Source organism: Esox lucius, chromosome 8, assembly GCF_011004845.1.
Source record: "Esox lucius isolate fEsoLuc1 chromosome 8, fEsoLuc1.pri, whole genome shotgun sequence".
Lineage (NCBI taxonomy): Eukaryota > Metazoa > Chordata > Actinopteri > Esociformes > Esocidae > Esox > Esox lucius.
In genome coordinates this window covers 19,770,772-19,790,778 of record NC_047576.1, presented here as the reverse complement: position 1 = coordinate 19,790,778, position 20,007 = coordinate 19,770,772, and the positions used below count along the sequence as shown (strand labels likewise).

The 20,007-nt window shown below is 44.6% G+C and overlaps 2 protein-coding genes across 9 annotated transcripts in view; both read left to right on the top strand.

Moving 5' to 3' along the window:
• suco (SUN domain containing ossification factor) overlaps positions 1-10,995 on the top strand; it is a 46,242-nt gene extending 35,247 nt beyond the window's left edge. For 5 of the 8 annotated variants that reach the window (XM_010871984.4, XM_010871981.4, XM_010871985.4 and 2 more), the window contains 8 exons: positions 2,514-2,598; positions 3,031-4,263; positions 4,462-4,549; positions 4,775-4,879; positions 5,002-5,144; positions 5,945-6,036; positions 6,956-7,011; positions 7,813-10,995. In XM_010871984.4, coding sequence (XP_010870286.2) covers positions 2,514-2,598; positions 3,031-4,263; positions 4,462-4,549; positions 4,775-4,879; positions 5,002-5,144; positions 5,945-6,036; positions 6,956-7,011; positions 7,813-8,259 — 2,249 coding nt within the window. In that variant the 3' untranslated portion in view covers positions 8,260-10,995. Of the gene's footprint in view, positions 1-2,513; positions 2,599-3,030; positions 4,264-4,461; positions 4,550-4,774; positions 4,880-5,001; positions 5,145-5,944; positions 6,037-6,955; positions 7,182-7,812 lie in introns of all 8 variants that reach the window. The other 3 variants (XM_010871982.4, XM_020048976.2, XM_010871986.4) reach the window with 3 other exon arrangements.
• Positions 10,996-13,438: 2,443 nt separating this feature from the next.
• On the top strand, positions 13,439-16,532 carry pigc (phosphatidylinositol glycan anchor biosynthesis, class C). Its single transcript, XM_010871988.4, has 3 exons — positions 13,439-13,532; positions 14,135-14,377; positions 14,512-16,532. Exons 2-3 carry the CDS (start codon positions 14,138-14,140, stop codon positions 15,208-15,210), a joined length of 939 nt encoding a protein of 312 aa, XP_010870290.1. The 5' UTR covers positions 13,439-13,532; positions 14,135-14,137; the 3' UTR covers positions 15,211-16,532.
• Positions 16,533-20,007: the final 3,475 nt, after the last annotated feature.

The following is a 20,007-nucleotide window of genomic DNA, read 5'->3' as shown; positions in this document are numbered from 1 at the left end:
TCCTCCCCTTTTTTATTTAATATCCTGTCCTATTATGCATTCAGCAGGATGTACATTGTGTGTGGTGAGTTATACTACCCACTGTAAATAACTTGCAGGTTCTAAACGGCAGCTTTAAGAGGCATGAGGGTCACATATGTCTGGAGGAATGTTTATCTAGTGCCAACTACAGCACTAAGCTGTCCACTGGAATGTGCCAGTGTGTACATCAGATGTGTTCTGTACACTTACTTATGCCAGCAAGGTTTTATGAGACTTGATTCTGAGTCTGGCCCACTTTCTCCATCACAGGGCAGAAACTGTTAAACCCCCCCCCCCAGTCCTCTCTCCCTTCCCCCTGCTCTCTCTCCTCCCTGTTTCTGTCTTTCTCCCTGTCTGATTTAGACAGTCCTGTTATCAGACCCTTCTTACTCCTTGTTTAGCATTCAAACACACAAACAGAAAACCACACATATCTGAGTGGTTTGTGCAGACCGATGCATTAGTTTCATATGGATTCACCTAAAGCCAGCAGACAAGATTTTAGTTGGTGTGAAATATCTGAGCTCAGAAATAACAATGAGTACTTCAATATGGGTTGCTTGAGTTTAGACTCTCTCACACACACACACATATCACGTCCAAACTGCAGCGCTTCTTCATTATTGGTTGTAGTTCCACTTCCCTTCTTTGCAAGTCACTTTTCTGTTCCTCCCCCTGTGCCCCGCCTCCCCCCCTTGCCTGTTATATAAGTCTAGGCCTCACCTATCCCCTCTCCCTGCTGGTCAGTTTAGACTCCGCCCACATTACCCACATGTCTAGTCTGATCCCATACCAGGTCATATAGCTCTGGTTTAAGTGGCTGAGTGTGCACTTGCCTTCCTGCCTAAGGCTCCACATGTTGATTTTACTGCAGTCAGGAGGGTTTCACCAACAATAGTTGTGTTGTGTAGCTCAGTAGGGAATGAGGTGCTAGACATAAACATTCTTTACCCCAGGACACGTAAACTACTAACTAAAATATCAAGGAAATGAGCACTGTTTCTGTGTTAGTCTCAATATTTTTGGGATATAGTATGGTTTTATTCAGCTTCACTCTTCAGGCCTCTGTTGGAGTTGAAGGCACCGATATTTCATTTCAAGGGGATGTGGCCTACTCATCATGTCAGTCAAACACGCCCACACTAAAGACCAGACCAGATTTGTCAAACAAGATGGTGATCCTGTTTGACATATAGGATTACTTCATACAGACCCTGCAGTTATTGGGACAGTTTCTTTTCTTTGGCTGTATACTCCAGAAGTTTGGATTTCAAAAACAATATGAGTTTTAAGTATAGATTCTCAGCTTTTATTAGTGGGTGACTGTACATTTTGCTTTCACCATTTACAAAATAAATGTATATTCATATTTTATATATATATATATATTTATATAAATGTAAATGTAAATGTGTATATAAATATAAATGTAAATATATATATTTATATATTTAAATATTTATATATTTAAATATTTATATATTTAAATATTTATATATTTATATATATTTATATATTTATATATATTTATATATTTATATATATATATATATTTATATATTTATATATATATATATATTTATATATATTTATATGTATTTATATATTTATATATATATATATTTATATATATTTATATTTATATATATTTATATATATATATATATATTTATATATATTTATATATATATATATTTATAAATATATTTATATTTATATATATATATTTTTTTTATTATTTTTTTTTTTGTTGACATACCTATTTCTATTTGGGTATCAGATAAAGAATAAACTATTTGCTCCAAAAAAAGATAAGAGCTGCTCTTTTATTTCTGGTAGCAGTTGATGTGGTTGATCCCAAAAGCCCCTCAGTACCAATGTCCTCACAGTATTATCCTCTTCTGGGGGAAACTCAAACACTGTCAACTCCTACAAACAAACCATAGCAGGTTTTTCATATTTCTTTTTTTGGTGTGGAGAAGAGGATGTGTCAGTCTCTTTTTCTTGATCAACTGGGATATGATTAAAACTACAATTACTACTGTATTGTTAAGGTATAATATTAATCACTGATGTTATATTTAATTGATCAATCAGGTGGGGTAGTGTGATTGGGATTGGGAGGGCAGGGTAGCATGAATGGGATGGGGGGGTGGGGTAGTGTGAGTGGGATCGGGGGGGGGGGGGTCTAGACTAGCATCTGTTGTTGTATTTTAGGCTGCACTGTTCCTGAATTAGGTGAATTCTTAATGTTTGAAGCGTGCTCTGATGGTGCAGTCTTGGTTTGCACCATGATGAGTATACAATGAAAACAGTTGATCACAGAAACATAAGGCATTACATTTCTTAGGTTTAAACCCAGTTTCTCAGACCTAATTGTGTCATTACATCGCCGTCCAAGTCGGGCAGTATTTGAAGTGTCCTGTTGTAAGGGGGGGATGTTGGGTGGTAATGGGTGTGTTTGTAATGGCTGTTGTCTCTCCTATGTTCAGCTAACGCATCATCACAGTCCCAGAACGAGACCGAAGGCAACAAGGAGGTGCTGCTGACCCCAACCCCAACCACCCCTCCTCAAGTGTGAGTCTCTCTGTCGGTCAGTCTCCCTGTCGGTCAGTCTGTGTCTGTCTTTGTGTTTCTGTCTCTGTCGGTCAGTCTGTGTCTCCCTCTCTGTCAAATTTTTTTTCAATTTCAATTGCTTTAATTCCAGAAAAAACATTGGTTAAGTATTGCTGAGCATCAATGTATACAATATACATTGTTTTAATATAAACCAATACATTTTTGTGAGATAACAAATACTAACAAAATTGTGTCATAGTAGAAATAAGAATCATAGAATGATAGCTGTTAATACCAATACAAATAAATACATTTGATTAAATAATCAGGAAAGATAACGATAAATAATAACATACTATCATCATTTCAGCAATCTTCAACAATCTCTCTCTGTCTCTCTCGCTCTCTGTCACCTTTCAGTATGAGTCTGTAACTCTCTCTCACTCACAGGGTGGAGACCGTGGACCCAGACCGCCCCGCTCCCCAGGATGTCCAAGAGATCCCCAGCTCCCCCTCGACCTCCCCCGGGCCGTCCCTCTCAGAGGATATCCAGATTGTGACTCTGGTGGAAGATGAGGAAGAGGAGCCCCCGCTGTCCACTGTCACTCTGATGGAGGAAGAGGGGGATGATGAAGCGGGAGAGCAGGAGGAGCAGTGGGTGAGGGAGAGCCAGCTGTACTGCCCCCTGCCCTCCTCTGTCCCTCCCCTCTCCCCCTTCTCCTGCGTGGCCACCCTGCCGGAGCTGCTGCGGCGCTGGTGTAACGCCCGGCTCGCCCGGGAGAGACAGAATGGCCTCCGCAAGAGGAGGAAAGGCTCCCCTGCTGAAACCCCCGAGGACACCCCCCTCAACATACAGGTCCCCGTCCCTGACCACACCCAGGACGCTCCCCCAAGCACGGACACAGACGCTGATACCGAGCCATCGCTCCAGTCCCAAAACGAGGAAGTACCCTCCACAAACCAGCACCATTACACCCAACCCACAGACAATCCTACCCTGGAACCCGTCATCGTGCTGGAGCCCAGCCAGACCTCCACCCTGCCCACAGACAGCTTCTCACACACCTCCCTGTCCAAGCCCACCCCCACCCAGGAGGAAACTCCTCCGGCCTCCAGCCTAGATGACCCCGCTGCAGCCCTGCAGGGCGCCCCCGTCCAGGAGACCCAGCAGGCAAGCACCCTTACCCCCACCCCTCCGCCTCACCCCTCGGCCTCCGAGACAGCCTCCCTGGACGCCCCTCAACCCCTCCTGAAGGAGCAGCCTCTGCCTACCGCCTCCAGACCAGCAGACATCCCCCCTCCCACCGAGCACCCGGTCCCCCAGCCGGACACCCACACTGAGCCACACACCGCCAGGGCTGGGCCAGACAGCGGAGACCTCCAGGGCCAGGGGGAGCTCGGCGAGTCCTCACCCCAGCCAACAGAGCACCTACGTGGGGACGAGTCCGTGGAGGACCTGCTTCTCAGCATCCCGGTGAACGCTAATGGACAGTTACACCGAACGGCAACAGACTTCTATGCTGAGCTGCAGAGTGCGGGGGAGTACGTGGGAGGGAACGGAGGGCTGAACATCCACAGCTCCAGTCAGAAGGAGAGTGTGTTCATGAGGTTGAACAACCGCATCAAAGCACTGGAGATGAACATGTCACTCAGTAGCAGATACCTGGAGGAACTCAGCCAAAGGTGTGTCTGTGTGTGTGTCTGTGTCTGTGTGTGTCTGTGTCTGTGTGTGTGTGTGTCTGTGTGTGTGTGTGTCTGTGTGTGTGTCTGTGTGTCTGTGTGTGTCTGTGTGTGTGTGTGTGTGTGTGTGTGTGTGTCTGTGTGTGGTTTCCTCCTACTCCCTGGTCAGGTTCAGCCTTCGATGACAGTGTGTGTTTTCAGGTATCGTAAGCAGATGGAGGAGATGCAGAGAGCTTTCAACAAAACCATCATCAAGCTACAGAACACGTCCCGCATCGCTGAGGAGCAGGTCAGCTACACAGGCCTTTACCTGGCTTGTCTTTTGGGTTGATCCATGGATATTGTGGCACGGCTTTGTCTTTGGCTGTCGCTGTGCAATGGTTGTAGTGGTTCTGGAGAGTTGGGTGATGGTTTGGTGGTTCTGGTTTTGTTGCCTGAAGTTTGTCAGGTTCTTGGGATGAGTTGGTTGTTTAATGGTTGATAAAATGAGGTGTATTCTTTTGTGATCACTCAGGACCAGAGGCAGACAGAGTCCATCCAGATGTTGCAAGGCCAGCTGGAGAACATAACCAAGCTGATGATCAACCTCACCGTGACAGTCTCCCAGTTACAGAGAGAGGTACTCTAAACAGGATTTTTGCAAAAGGGAATTATGAAGAAAAAAAGACTTTGCTGCCCTGTCCTGAACAGATTTGTTGATTTTCCAATGATCTGTCTATATGTTGATCTGTCTGTGTTTAGGTCTCTGACCGACAGAGTTACCTGGTGGTATCATTGTTCCTGTGTCTCTGTCTGGGCCTGCTGCTCTGTCTGCAGTGCTGCAAGACCTCTACCACACACCCCATCACACACACCACAGCCAACCACTATCCCAGCCCCAAGAGGTAAACACACACACACACCACAGCCAACCACTATCCCAGCCCCAAGAGGTAAACACACACACACACACACCACAGCCAACCACTATCCCAGCCCCAAGAGCTAAACACACACTCAACCACACACACCACAGCCAACCACCACCCCAGCCCCAAAAGGTAAACACACACACACACACACCACAGCCAACCACTATCCCAGCCCCAAGAGCTAAACACACACTCAACCACACACACCACAGCCAACCACCACCCCAGCCCCAAAAGGTAAACACACACGCATCCAACCACACACACACGCATCCAACCACACACACACACGCATCCAACCACACACACACACGCATCCAACCACACACACACACGCATCCAACCACACACACACACGCATCCAACCACACACACACACGCATCCAACCACACACACACACGCATCCAACCACACACACACGCATCCAACCACACACACACACGCATCCAACCACACACACGCGCATCCAACCACACACACACACACATCCAACCACACACACACACACATCCAACCACCACCCCAGCCCCAAGAGGTAAACACACACACATCCAACCACACACACCACAGCCAATCACACACACCACAGCCAACCACCAGCCCAGCCCCAAGAGGTAAACACACACACATCCAACCACACACACCACAGCCAACCACCACCCCAGCCCCAAGAGGTAAACACGCCATGGTGCAGTGGCCTTACAGTATAATCGGAGTGTTGTTGGTGGTTTCTAAGATATGGTCTGTCTTCCGTAAATGTCCTGTGTCTCAGGTGCTTCTCCTCCTATGATGACATGAGTCTGAAGCGGAGGGTAGCGTGTCCTCTGGTACGCTCCAAGTCCTTCACGTTTCCTACGTCAGAAGGTGGGCCCTCTCTCAAACACAAACGTACTTTTCCTCCTCCCTTCCTGTCTTCTCCATGGCTGTTCTCTCCATCATCTTGCTGCTCAGGAGCTAGGAGACTGGGCGCCGCAGGGCTCAAAGCCTTCCACTTCAGCCCCATCAGGGACCACATTGATAGGACTTATGGCCAAGCGTGAATAGGTGCTCTCTTCTGCTCTGCCATCTGTACCCAATGCATGGTCCACCCTCTGCCCTGGGGACTGTCTGGTGAGGGGCTTTTTGTTGGGGCCCTGGAGCCACGGAGACCCCATTGGGACTCCACTCTCCTCTGAACAAATAAAGACATACATTTACACAGCCATGAAGACGGGGGTGTCTGTGCGTGTATGTTTATATGTATGTTGTGTTGGGCCAGAACAGCTGTCATCAACAGCTGTGTCCGTACTGAGGTTGAATATAGTATATTAGACCACAATGCTTTGGGCTGGCTTCTCCTATTTCACCACTGCAAGTAGTAAAACCATCAAAAACAACTTTTCCCAGTGGGACCTTTTAACTATGTATACAATCAGACCTATTTATGAAGAGAGTTGGCCAACTTTGTTGTCATTTTGTACAATTTGAAATATTTCCCATAGTACATTACTGGGGAGCTAACATGGGTAAAGACTGCAATGAAACGCAGACAATGTGGCATAGAAGGATGCTGTCATCGCTAATGATTACATGATCATGTGTATATATACCAGGACCGTACTGACTTTTCCCTCCATGTAATGTCTGATATAATGGATATACACATAGTAGCCTGAATGTGAACACATTATGCTACAGTTGAGGTGTGTAATACTACTTGCAATGTGGTGTCATGCTTGTTACATGTGTTTGCCATCTGTTTGCCATCCCATCATTAACATGGCCCTGTTCTCTCCCTGTTCAGTAGGCCCCGATGACCTTTACATTGTTGAACCTTTAAGGTTCTCGCCAGAGAAAAAGGTACAGTGTCCCCTGCTACTGCTGTTGTTGTATGGTGGCCCCAAGCAGCTGTCTTGTTTACTTGTGGTTCCAGGTGGGAGGGAGGGGGGTGTTAAGCTGATTCTAGATCTGCAGATACCAGCGGTTTCTATGGAACGTGTCAGTTTAACGACTTCTCTGCTGAAACTCAGGTTAGAAGTCCACTGTTAGGAGCCTGACTCAAGAATACAGGCAGTGGTTTGAAAGTTTTAACACCCATTAATGCTTTGCCACACTCAAATGCTAAGGCTTCAGTCAGCTAGTTATCCTTTATAATGCCATTCCTCTCATTGTCCCTGCTCTTTAACATCATGCTGTAGGAAAATACTTCATAGAGAACTTCATAAGGTTTCTTGTTTATTGTCTTACTGAGAGCTTGCCGTCTGTCCATTTTGGTTGTCTCCATGCATTGTCAGGCAGGTTGACATGACTTAACATGGCGGTGGCTGACGCGACTTGACATGGGGGGAGGGGGGGCTGATGTGACTAAGTGGTGGGGGGGGAGTGGCTGATGCCACTTTACACGGGGGGCGGGGCTGATGCCACTTTACGCGGGGGGGTGGGGCTGACGCAGCTTTACGCGGGGGGGGTGGGGCTGACGCAGCTTTACGCAGGGGTGTGTGGCTGAAGCGACTTTATGCGGGGAGGGCTGACGTGACATCACGCGGGGGGGGTGAGCCTGATGGTGGTTGGCTGATGCGACTTAATATAATCAACATCTCTAAACTGCTCTGCCCTGTACTCATGTATCTATGTGTCTGTGTATCTTTCCTCCATTTCTAGAAGAAACGATGTAAACTGAAGACAACCCTGTCTGCTCCCTCTTCTCCTTTGGCTAACGGGGGACTCAAATGCAATGGCCTCCCCCACCACCCGCTTCTCCCTTCTCCCCCACCAGCTCCGCTCGTAGAAGACGCCTCCTGTAAGGAGTTCCGTTTCCCGTCAGAGAGCAGCAGCAGCTGCAGCTCCTCCACACATTCGGAGGAGTCCTACATCAGTCGAGGCCTCCCCCTCTCCTCTGCCCCAGTCCTGTGTAACGGCCATGCCCCCCTCCACTCTAAGAGGTCCGTGAAACGCAGACGGTCTCGTCAGGCGGAGTTGCAGTTCTCCTCCAGACAGGTAGTTGGCGCTGCTGTGAACTCTCTGCCCAGCCTTCAGCAGCTGATCAAGGGAAGCAAGGAAATCCACGTGGGGACCATAGGAGCCACAGTCACCACAGGAGACATCTGATCTCTCTCTCTCTCTCTCTCTCACACACACACACAAACACACACACACACACACACACACACGCACACTCACTCACTCACATACCCTGGAAGCAGATCTTCTTAGGGAAGTGTGAATGTGTGTGGTCTCCCCCCAAAATGACCACATTTTCTGACCACATCTCCCATGAGCACCTGGGCCGACAGGAGCTTGGATGCCATGGCACTTACCCCCTCCCCTCCCCACCAGTCAGAGACCTCTCCACGGTCATGTGCCTTTCTGTCTAAAGCTTTCACTGATGGAGACAAAAAAATATGTTTTTTGGGGGGAGCGCGTCATGTTGGGGAACATTGGAAGAAAAACAAAGACATTGAAACATGAGCTGTTTCTACTGGACAAGCACATTGCTCCATCAGATCTGGGCATCAGGGCCTTGCTCTTAATTCCTCTACCCAGAGAAGAAAGGGGCTAGCCGGGTAGAGTTCCTGCCTGAGTCCCCTGCCTCTCCTGGGGCCTGTGAAAGTACAGTGTGAATCTGTAAAGATGACGTATGGCAGTAAGAGAACTGTGCAGCTGGACTAGCTACTTCTCCTGTCTTCCATTTCCACGTTATGTTCATTTTGTGTATTGAGTTCATTGGGACCAGGGTATCGTTAACCCTTCGCGCACCCCACCTCTGTCTCTCTTTCAGGCAGTCTTTAAACCACACTACCAGCAGAGCTGAATGAAGATACACACCCTGTTAATGAGTGAATGGGTTGGTGTGAGTGTCATGTGTCTTTCTGTCTCTAGCCCTTGTTTATCTAGGTGTGATACAAAGAAGAAGCTCTAACTAGTTTACATAGGCGCTTATCTCTCTCCAGCAGGACCGCCAGAAGGAACATGGGCCGGGCCCTAAAAAAGAAATGCGCACGCAGCCAGCTAAGAGAAAAGGGATTTGTACTGTATAGGCTGGTTGTTTTTGCACATTGTGGCTTGTGGACTCTGCAGCCAGAACCCAGCCCAAGTTATTCATTATTTAAATATTTATCTGTACTATGAGCCATGCTGAATTTATTCTAGTTATTGGGAAGAGTTGAGTCTGAAGACGTTCCAGTGTGTTGATGGTTAAAGCTTACCTACAGGTATTGACCGGGGATGTCTGGAGCTTACTTATCTCTGGCAGCACTTCCCCTGAGCTGCTGTAGAGGGTGCTGTGACGCCAGATTTATTTATTTATTTATGTCCTGGCATGACAGCAGCCTCCACTTAGTGTAGCACAGATGCCCACACACACTAAGAATAATATGGATGCTGTTAGAACACAGACACTAAAGGTACATATAGCATGGGTTTATGTTGTTGTCCAGGTGTACATTTTGACCAATATTTGTTAGGGGCTTTGGCAGAGCTATACGGACAACAAGGAGTCTACCTTAGATGATTCTGTTGTTTTTAGAGGGGGCTGGATCATAGTGTTTGTGGAGTAACCTCTCTTGTCACACACACACAATAGACCTCTAGTAGGAGGCAGAAGCTGTTACTATTAACATTCCCTGTTAGAACTGTTAGGTTCATGTGAAAGTGAATAAGGTCACAAAAATCACTCCAACTAAATTGTGAGGCTTCTAAATCTGCTGTTGTTCGTTGTTAACAACCCTTAGCAAGATGACAAGAGAGTATGTTGATGACGAGAGTAAGTCTTGAACACTGTACATGTCTCTGCAAGGGTGTGTTTGGCATGGCATCAAGCAAAATGTATTGATTTTGTTTTGAATGATACACGGCAGATGTCCAAAATTCCTGATTTTCTAAATCATTTTTATCAGGACAAATCATAAGTGTGTGTGACTGTGTGAGAGAGAGAGACTGTGTGTGTGTGTGTACATCTGTCACGTTAGTATGTCTGTGGGTGGGAAATGATGGCTTCTGAACCTGGTTGTGTTGGTAGTCAACTGACTGAGGAAGAGACAAGGTCTACTGTAATAACCCCCCCCCCACATTCATACACACAGACCCCCCTTTACAACATTATTACCTCTCTACCACACCCCAAGTCTCCTACTCCCTAAACAGATTTCCACACGCTGACCTCTAACCCCTTCAAATAGTTCAGACAGTTTAAACACACCTGTTTAAGTTGAATCACTGCTGTTTCTATTAACAAGAATCGCACTTTTAACAAGCCACTTCTGCTGTCCTTCATTCATCCGACCTTATGGTTTTCAGAAGTCTGACACAAACATTCATTTCATAAAAGGGAATGATGTGATAAGTTTGGAATGCACCCTGTTTTTTCCATTCCCAGCAAATCATGACTCTTTCATTTTTCTAACTTTTTTTGAATGTGAATGATATTAAACTTGTATGTGACTGTATGCATGCATGCAAGAGTGTATTTGTTGTTCTCGTGGGTGTGGGAGAGACTCCAAAGCCCTTTAGTTTGGCGTGGTTGGTCCTTGGTGATTGGTCTCCAGGGCTCAGGGTGCACTTTATTATTTCTACCTTCATGCCTTTTTGTTTTTCTATGCTAAACCTTGTCTTGTCTGTTGCTTTCTTTCCATGCTTCTTTTTCTCCATTTCTTCCTCCTCTCTGTGTCTGAGTCCTCTTAGGAAGAGCTGCACAGTGTTGTGGAACCAGAGCAAGAGTGTAACTACAAAAGATGTAGTGCCATTAGAAACTGTGAATTTCTAAATAAACATTGTGTTGTCTTTCACTCAACTCCACTGTATTTGTTCATGTGACGTGGTTTCAATTAAAGATGTCTTTTTTTCAGGCATTTTATGCTTTATTTGACAGAACAATGATGAACGATTCAGCAGCACATCCACTGAAGACCGTGGCTCAGACCACTAGGTCTTCATAGAGAACACATATTGCTCCTGTTGATGACTGCACAGATCACATCTTCATTTCTGTGTGGTTATGCGCTCACATACTGCAAGACAAAACATGACCCTGTTTACAGATGAGAAATAATTTAAATCAACCTCTTTTATTGACATGAAAGGCTTCCTGGTGGCCTGGGATGGTCCAGCAGTCAGGGCTGTGGTCTCTGCTGCACATGCACCTCCTTTGCCAGGGTTTGACTCTGGCCCATTTCATTTTTAGACAAAGTTACCCTGTTTCTCCCCACCACCTCTATCCGAATGAAACAATCTGTAAATAATGCCTGAAAAAAGGCTTCAGTGTGTAATTTAAACTATTACACGTGTCCTTTTGCTTCTGTGCCAGGACTAACCTTCAGGCGGAGCTGGCATTTGTTGTGTTATTTGAGGCGGCCAGAGTGGCTTGCAGAGAGGTTGGATCCCTTTACACTTTTCCATTGTTGGGTTGGAGACTGGCACTACACACAGTGTACGCAGCCTGATCAATGCATGAGGATATAAGCAATGAAAGGGGAAGTTGGAATGTTCATTTGTCATATGCACTGGATGCAGCAAGTTAACTTCAGTGAAATTCTTATTTGTGAGCCCTTGGTCAACAATGCAGTATTAAACAGGAGGAGTTGCTTGAAACCTTACAAATATTATTAGGAAGGAAAATTCTCTAAAATCAATTATATCAGTGCAAATACAGTGTCTGCTAGGGTGTCTTTACCACCCTTTCAGTCTCTGTCCACACGGCCGCAGCAGGCTCTGGTCTGTTCTCTCACTGGCAGAACTACGAAGGCTCCCAACCTGCAGCTAACAGGCACATTCACTCAGGTGTTTGGTAAGTTAGAGCCATGTATAGCTATGGGTCTGTAAAGATGAGCTGAACTAGGGTTACAGTTGAACAAGTGTACGGAGAAGTTAGGGGACTAACTGTATTCTGATTTTCAAACCCAAAGTAAGATAAACTTCTAACAGGGTTCTTCAACCCAGATCCTGGAGGACTGAAACACTTGCTTCTACCTGGTAGTTAATTAAACCCACCAGTTGTTTCAGGTCTAAAATAGTCCCAAATTAGAACAACTAACCCGAACTGTCTTCTGCAAGAATAGGGTTCCAGCTGCAGCTGAGGTTATGACAATGATTAGCCATGATGACACTGGTCCATAATTAGTCCAAACCCTCATACTTACCCTGGTAGTTGGTTCTGTCTTTTCGCTCATCTGGGTACTAGAGAGTCTGGTTGGTACCTGTACTGGAGCCAAACCCATTAAGAGGGGGGCGTAGGGTGAAGCTTTACTTCTTTGAACTCTGTATTGATTACAGAAAGGTGAAAGGATTTTCTAGGACACGTGTGTGTCAAATGCAATCCAGTTTAATGCACATGTTGTGAATAACTGCAGTTCTTACAATGGCCTGTACATTTTGAGACATTACCAATTTATCAATATGAAAGCCTCTGAGGTGAAACTGTGTGTGTCTAGGGGTCTAAATCCATAAGCATTCTTCTGTATGAGGAAGTTGAAAATACATCTGATAGTGTGGGGAAGCAACAAGGAGGGTATCACTGTAGAGGTGGCATGCTCATGTTAACTGACATGGAGCAATCTGCATTAAGTATAAATGCTTGACTCACTTTTATTACTCATTTATATTACGCTTGTCAGTACTGATGGCCAAACGAGGCTTCATTACCGTTCTTCTAGCAGCAGGATATTATGCTAGGAGTGCTCAGATTTTATTTTTCAAAATAAAAGCCATAGTTGAAATGTATATTGCCTTATACATTTCAATGATGGCTTTTATTTTGATACAGAAAATATTAGTTCTGCCAGCAAAATATCCTGCTACTGAAATAACGCTAATGAAGCCTCGTTTGGCCATCACTAGTTGTCAGTGCCAATGGGACGTGCTAATATTTTGGAGTATGGGCCATTTCAGACAGGCTGAAAGTAGATGGCCTTCAAAATAACCTAGGCACAAATCCAGGGTGAAGCTGCTATGAAGTGTGGAGATGGACATGTTATTGGTACACTTAGGTGTCTATGCATTAAGAATGTTGAAATACTTATAGTTAAATACTTAATAGTTATTTTTATTGTGTGTGTGTAATCACCTATTGATTGGCAGGGCAGTCTTCTGGTAGATATGAGCCGGCATGGCAGTAAATGAAGGACCAGGAATGTTCACCACAGACACCTAGACACAGACATAGCTAGATTTAAAAAAAAGAAAAGAGAAACATCCTTTCAAAAGGACATTTTTGTGAGTTTTTAACATCTCTGTTGGATGTCTCTTGTTACTGGCTTGAACGAATAAAACATACCAATTTGAATACTCGACAGAGGGCGCTGTTTAATATTTACAATTTCCGAGACTTCACTTCCGGGTAGTGTAATGGCGAGGTTTCAGATTTGACGAGCCAGCTCCGTCCCACGCAGGTGAAATAAAAAAAATATTTTGTGCAGTTATGACTTGAATATAATGCGTTATACTCTATCTTTTCAGCCTGGTTCTGTAGTTGAATGACTGCAAAAACACATTAGCTTAACAGGCTAAGTAAGCCGCCTTTGCTAACTAGCTACAGTAACTGGCTAATAACCACAATCCGCAGTAAAGGCAAGCCTGCCATTGGTTTTAATACATGTTTACGTGAGAATATAATACGTTAGTAACAGTATGACAAGCCACCACGTCTGTACTTTTGGTAGTGATAGGTTAAAACCACGTTAGAGGGGATCTTGCGTGTACTGATAAACGAATCTCCTTGCACAGGCTGGGCAATAGAATGCTTAAAAATTCACCCACGTCTGTAAAACCGCAAAATAAGGTTGGTTGAGCTGGAACGCTAGGATTGCATCATAAATAATAACTAATTACTTGTAGGTCAGTTAGACACAATTTACCCATTAAAGATTACGTATTTGATCCTCTCGAACACATCCGTTCAGTCTCATGTTCTCAAACATTATGAATGTCTGGTCCCTGAGAAGGACAGTAAATACTAGTTTATAGTTTTGTCTCACTGTGTGTATGTTTCCAGTTGATGGGGGCAGACAGTGGGTTGGGAACGGGCCCAGGCCCGGCAGTGCCCTGGAGGAAGGTACTATGGGAACGGCAGCCCTTCCCTGACAACTACGTAGACCACCGCTTCCTGGAGGAGCTCAGAAGGAATGAGGGCCTCCGCCAGTACCGCTACTGGGCTGTGGTGCGGGAGGCTGGACTGGTGGCCCAGCAGATCTCCTGTGTGGCTCTGTTTCTTACTCTCTGGTTGTACATGGAGCAGGTAGAGAAACCTTAGGCTAAAACTGGAATGACACCCAATTGTGACCAGAGTTGTGGCCTATTATATGTTATTGTTCTGTTTTAGACTCCACCAAAGGATCACACTAAAGTCCAACCTCTTTCTACTCCTTTCAGGGCCTTCTCTCCCCCTCCACCCTGCTGTGGAGTGGCCTGCTCTGTGCCTTGCTGGGCTACGGATTCTACCAAGCGCTGGGTCCGCAGGGGGATTCAGACAGCCAACAACGTACACGTTGGTCCGACCTGCAGAGTGCCTCCATCTTCCTGTCCTTCACCTTCGGGTTCTCTCCGGTCCTCCGGACATTAACAGAGTCTGTCAGTACCGACACAGTGTACGCCATGACGGCCCTGATGCTGCTAGCCCACCTAGTGTCCTTCCCATATGCCCAGCCTTCGCCCCCGGGCAGCCTCTCTCTCAACGCGGCCCTCTTCGCCTCCGTCTGCCTGGCTTCGCGCCTTCCTGGGGACCACCGCGCTTCCAGGGGCCTGAACTCTTCCTCCCCCTCGTCCCTCCACACATTCACCATGCTCTGCTGGGCCCTGTTGGTGTTTGCCCTGTGGCCTTGTCTTCGGCAGCGGCTGAGGGAGTGTGCCCCGCAGGGGTTTGGCTGTGTCTGCCTGCTGATGGGCTTGTCCGGGGTGGGTGGGCTGGGCTCCATCTGGCCCGGGGGAGCTGTACTCCTGGCTGCAGTCCTGGGGGCCGTAACGCTGCTATGCCCTCTGCTGTTGATCAGGCTGCAGAGCGACAAGGATAACATCCATGGACCCTGGGATGAGGCAGAGATACGGGAGGACCTGGCGCGCTTTCTACGCTGAATGGGGAAAAGCGGACGAGGTCTGGGTGACGAAGCCCAGTGCACATTAATCAACTGAGGATGAATGAAGTCTCTTGTAAAAACTGTACTTGAAAGCTGTTGCTTCGGCTCCAAAGTTGCGTAGAAGTCTCCTGGTCGTGGCATACTAACCATGCCCTGCAGTATCTGAATAGGTCAGTGAAAATTGGTGCAGCACTGTTCTGGTTGGTGGAAGATGCTTAGATAGGTTTTCCATACCTGGTCGTGCTCTACCGACTCCTTTTGGCAGGTTTATGCATTTGCAGCTAACTTGGGTCTGTATCCGGAGGAGCACTCTTGTACTCGTTTATTATGGCTAACTTCCTGGTTGAGGTTGGTGGAATGTGATTCAGAGTAATTATATCTAGATATTTGACTCCTGAGCAGGATAAGAATTGCAGTGATGAGTTGCCATAGTCCTCAACTGGACACCATACAAAATAAAGGATAGCTTTTGCTTGTATTTTAACAAAACAAGGATCTCTTCTTGCTGATCTGAAGCTCATTACAGGCTTCTGTGTGTAGAGGGTTTGTTGAGATTCCACCAGTAAGAAAGGATATTTTATAAATTGTATCTTTTAACCAAGGGCTCTGGGAGAAAAACAAGTATTTGTAATGAAAACTAGGACATTCAAACTGTAATCACTTTAATATTAGTAATATCAGGTGTTTGGGATAATAAATTTCTGTATTTTGAGTGACATTATTTTGAGGTAGATATTCTGCCTCATCTCTGTTGAAGATGCCGGGTCCCATTCTGAAAATAAACTCTTTACTACTTCAAAAACAAATTGTCTGAGCTGCTATCTGATCGATGCACATGATAAGAACCTTATCTGTACAGTGCATTCGGAAAGTATTCAGACCAATTCACTTTTTCCACATTTTGTTACATTACAGCCTTATTCTACAATGGATTCAATTCATTTCACTCACCAATCTACACCCTGTACTCCATAATGACCAAGCAATAACAGGTGTTGAGAGATTTTTGCAGTATCACATTTACATAAGTATTCAGACACTTGAAATTGATCTCCGGTGTGTTCTGTTTTCATTGATGCGTCCTTCAGGAGTGTGTGTGTATACAAGGTTCCAGAGTTGACAATAATAATAATACATTGAACTTATATAATGCTTTTCTGCGCTATATAACAACATCTTAGGAGAGCGATTGGACAGTACACAGACAAACGTAAAGAAAATGACAATTTTTTTGAGATCATAAATATGTCATGTATGGTATAAAAATTGACAAGTCGCAGTTCGTGAAATTCGCCTTGCGCGACAGACCAGACGTCATGTAATATCAAAGTGATCAGGTTTTTTTCTGAACCGGAAGGCAAGAAAGCTAGCTACAACTTCTAGTAGACACTTCAGAGAAGACTGGTCTGTAATTTGTAATACAAATAAAAATGAATTATAATGTAATTCAACAAAATAATATGGTGGCCAAGTATTGGGCACGGTGGCAGATAACACTAACGAACTAATGAACATATTAATTTCCCATAATGACATGCCAGCTAACATTTGTATATCACTAATAATCATCAGGAACACAGTTGCAAAACTGCGTGTTTCAGAGATTCATGTTTGTTTGGGTTTGAAGTTAACGTATTTTGTTCAGAGGAAGGGAGATCCGATTGTTAAATGTTTCTTTTTTTTATTATTATAATTTTTTAAATACTTTATTCCGAGATGAATGGGCTAATGACTAAATCTGATTTTGAAATGATTTAGAATAACTCCGAGAAATCTCGCTTAGATACAGAATATACTGTATGTAGATGTTAATTTACTATAAACTATAGTTGACAAAAGTATTTTGGCTACATAGTACATTCCGTTTTTGTGACTTTTGTTGGTAAAAATACGTTATGAAAATATGTTTTGGGGTGTATGCCCAGACCCCCCAAAACAAGGCTTAGATTTTCTAGTGTCCCTCGCCCCATCATTAAGGTACAATTAGATATGACTATAATTACAATTGTGCACTCCATTTATGTGTTGCTTAGATGAATTCATATGGTGTGTAAGACAATTCTTTCAGTTGCAACCCTGGCAGTGTTAAGCGTCTTGGGAGCAAATAAAAAATAAATATAGCAAGTGAAAAAGTGAATCATCATTGTGCATTTCAAAGGACTCAATGGTGGAGAGAAAGTCCACCTGTGACACCTGTGCTGTGTTAATAACCTATTTCTATATGTGCTAAAAAGTTATTACCTTTGTCTACTGCTTTTTCTGAAAACCCTTTGTGTTGTAGACAATGTAGCTACCAGTATGACTATTGTCTTTGCCACTCTACCTTTGCACTCTAACCTACCTGGCAAAATACTCCTCACTTTGCACAAACTGTATAGTGCCCTCTATTGCACTTTACAATTTTAGCTAGACTTTCTAGCACATTTGTACGCTTGGTATTGCCTTATCACTTTTGCACTAACTGAATATAGACTCTGTACTGCATTTGTATTTCATTCAAACTACCTCATTTGTATTTTGTACACTGTGTACTTTGTGTAATTGTATGTTGTCCTGCACATCTGCAATTTGTCTTGGCCAGGTCGCCAATGCAAATGAGAATCTGTTCTCAATTGGCCTACCTGGTTCAATAAAGGTTAACCTCGTAAGACCTGAGCGTTGATAGTGTATGCATTTTTAACTTCTCTTAGGTATTTGGGATTGGTGGACCTGATACAGTGGGGCAAGAAATAATTTAGTCAGCCACCAATTGTGCAAGTTCCCCCACTCAAAAAGATGAGAGAGGCCTGTAATTTTCATCATAGGTACATTTCAACTATGAAAGACAATAATGAGAAAAAAAATCCAGAAAATCACATTGTAGGATTTTTAATGAATTTACTGGTAAAGTATAGTGGAAAATAAGTATTTGGTCAATAACAAAAGTTAATCTCAATACTTTGTTATATACCCTTTGTTGGCAATGACTGAGGTCAAAGGTTTTCTGTAAGTCTTCACAAGGGTTTCATACACTGTTGCTGGTATTTTGGACCATTCCTCCATGCAGATCTCCTCTAGAGCAGTGATGTTTTGTGGCTGTCGCTGGGCAACACGGACTTTCAACTCCCTCCAAAGGTTTTCTATGGGGTTGAGATCTGGTGACTGGCCAGGCCACTCCAGGACCTTGAAATTTTTCTTACGAAGCCACTCCTTCATTGCCCGGGCGGTGTGTTTGGGATCATTGTCATGCTGAAAGACCCAGCCACGTTTCATCTTCAATGCCCTTGCTGATGGAAGGAGGTTTTCACTCAAAATCTCATGATACATGGCCCCATTCATTCTTTCCTTTACACGGATCAGTCGTCCTGGTCCATTTGCAGAAAAACAGCCCCAAAGCATGATGTTTCCACCCCCATGCTTCACAGTAGGTATGGTGTTCTTTGGATGCAACTCAGCTTTCTTTCTCCTCCAAACACGACGAGTTGAGTTTTTACCAAAAAGTTCTATTTTGGTTTGACAATATGACATTCTCCCAATCCTCTTCTGGACCATCCAAATGCTCTCTAGCAAACCTCAGACGGGCCTGGGAATGTACTGGCTTAAGCAGGGGGACATGTCTGGCACTGCAGGATTTGAGTCCCTGGCGGCGTAGTGTGTTACTGATGGTAGCCTTTGTTACTTTGATCCCAGCTCTCTGCAGGTCATTCACTAGGTCCCCCCGTGTGTTTCTGGGATTTCTGCTCACCGTTCTTGTGATAATTTTGACCCCACAGGGTGAGATTATCAGTGGTCTTGTATGTCTTCCATTTTCTTATAATTGCTCCCACAGTTGATTTCTTCACACCAAGCTGCTTACCTATTGCAAATTCAGTCTTCCCAGCCTGGTGCAGGTCTACAATTGTTTCTGGTGTCCTTTGACAGCTCTTTGGTCTTGGCCATAGTGGAGTTTGGAGTGTGACTGTTTGAGGTTGTGGACAGGTGTCTTTTATACTGATAACAAGTTCAAACAGGTGCCATTAATACAGGTAACGAGTGGAGGACAGTGGAGCCTCTTAAAGAAGTTACATGTCTGTGAGAGCCAGAAATCTTGCTTGTTTGCAGGTGACCAAATACTTATTTTACTGAGGAATTTACCAATGAATTCATCGAAAATCCTACAATGTGATTTTCTGGATTTTATTTTCACTTTTTGTCTCTCATAGTTAAAGTGTACCTATGATGAAAATTACAGGCCTCTCTCATCTTTTTAAGTGGAAGAACTTGCACAATTGGTGGCTCACTAAATCTGTTTTTGCCCCACTGTAAGTATACTACCTAAGCATGGCGCAGACAACTGTCCTCTAATTATGACAATAGGTTTAAGTAAAGCAGAATGAAGTACATGGTGCAGGAAAGCTATAACATAGTGTCCTCATATGTGGACACAGGATCTCAGGAGGTTAAATGACCAAACAATGACTATCCTTATTTTTCCTTTATCTGAACGTTGATGCTGTGGAATGACTTGCGATAACTAAATCACCTTCACACTCATGCAGTGATGTTGTTTCCGGAATATAGGTGCAATCTATGGCACAGATCACTCTGGGGAACCCTATGAAAGGACAATGCTGGATTTAATATACAACAGTAAACGTCATAGGGTCTACTTTATTTATTGATGAAGTAGTCAACATACGTTGTAGTCAACCTGCAATTTCATAAAAGCCCTCTTTAATAGACTATGTAGGAAAGTGGCCTGGGAACACAACACATTTATCAAGTAGATCTTAGAGCAGTGGTTCCCAACCAGGGGTACTAGGACCCCTGGCGGTAC

What these genes read in the sequence shown, in the direction of transcription:
- pigc (XM_010871988.4), top strand. Translation starts at nt 14,138, where the DNA reads ATGGGGGCAGACAGTGGGTTGGGAACGGGCCCAGGCCCGGCAGTGCCC. An exon ending in TCTGGTTGTACATGGAGCAG is followed by an intron (nt 14,378 to 14,511) that starts GTAGAGAAACCT and finishes TACTCCTTTCAG; the next exon opens with GGCCTTCTCTCCCCCTCCAC.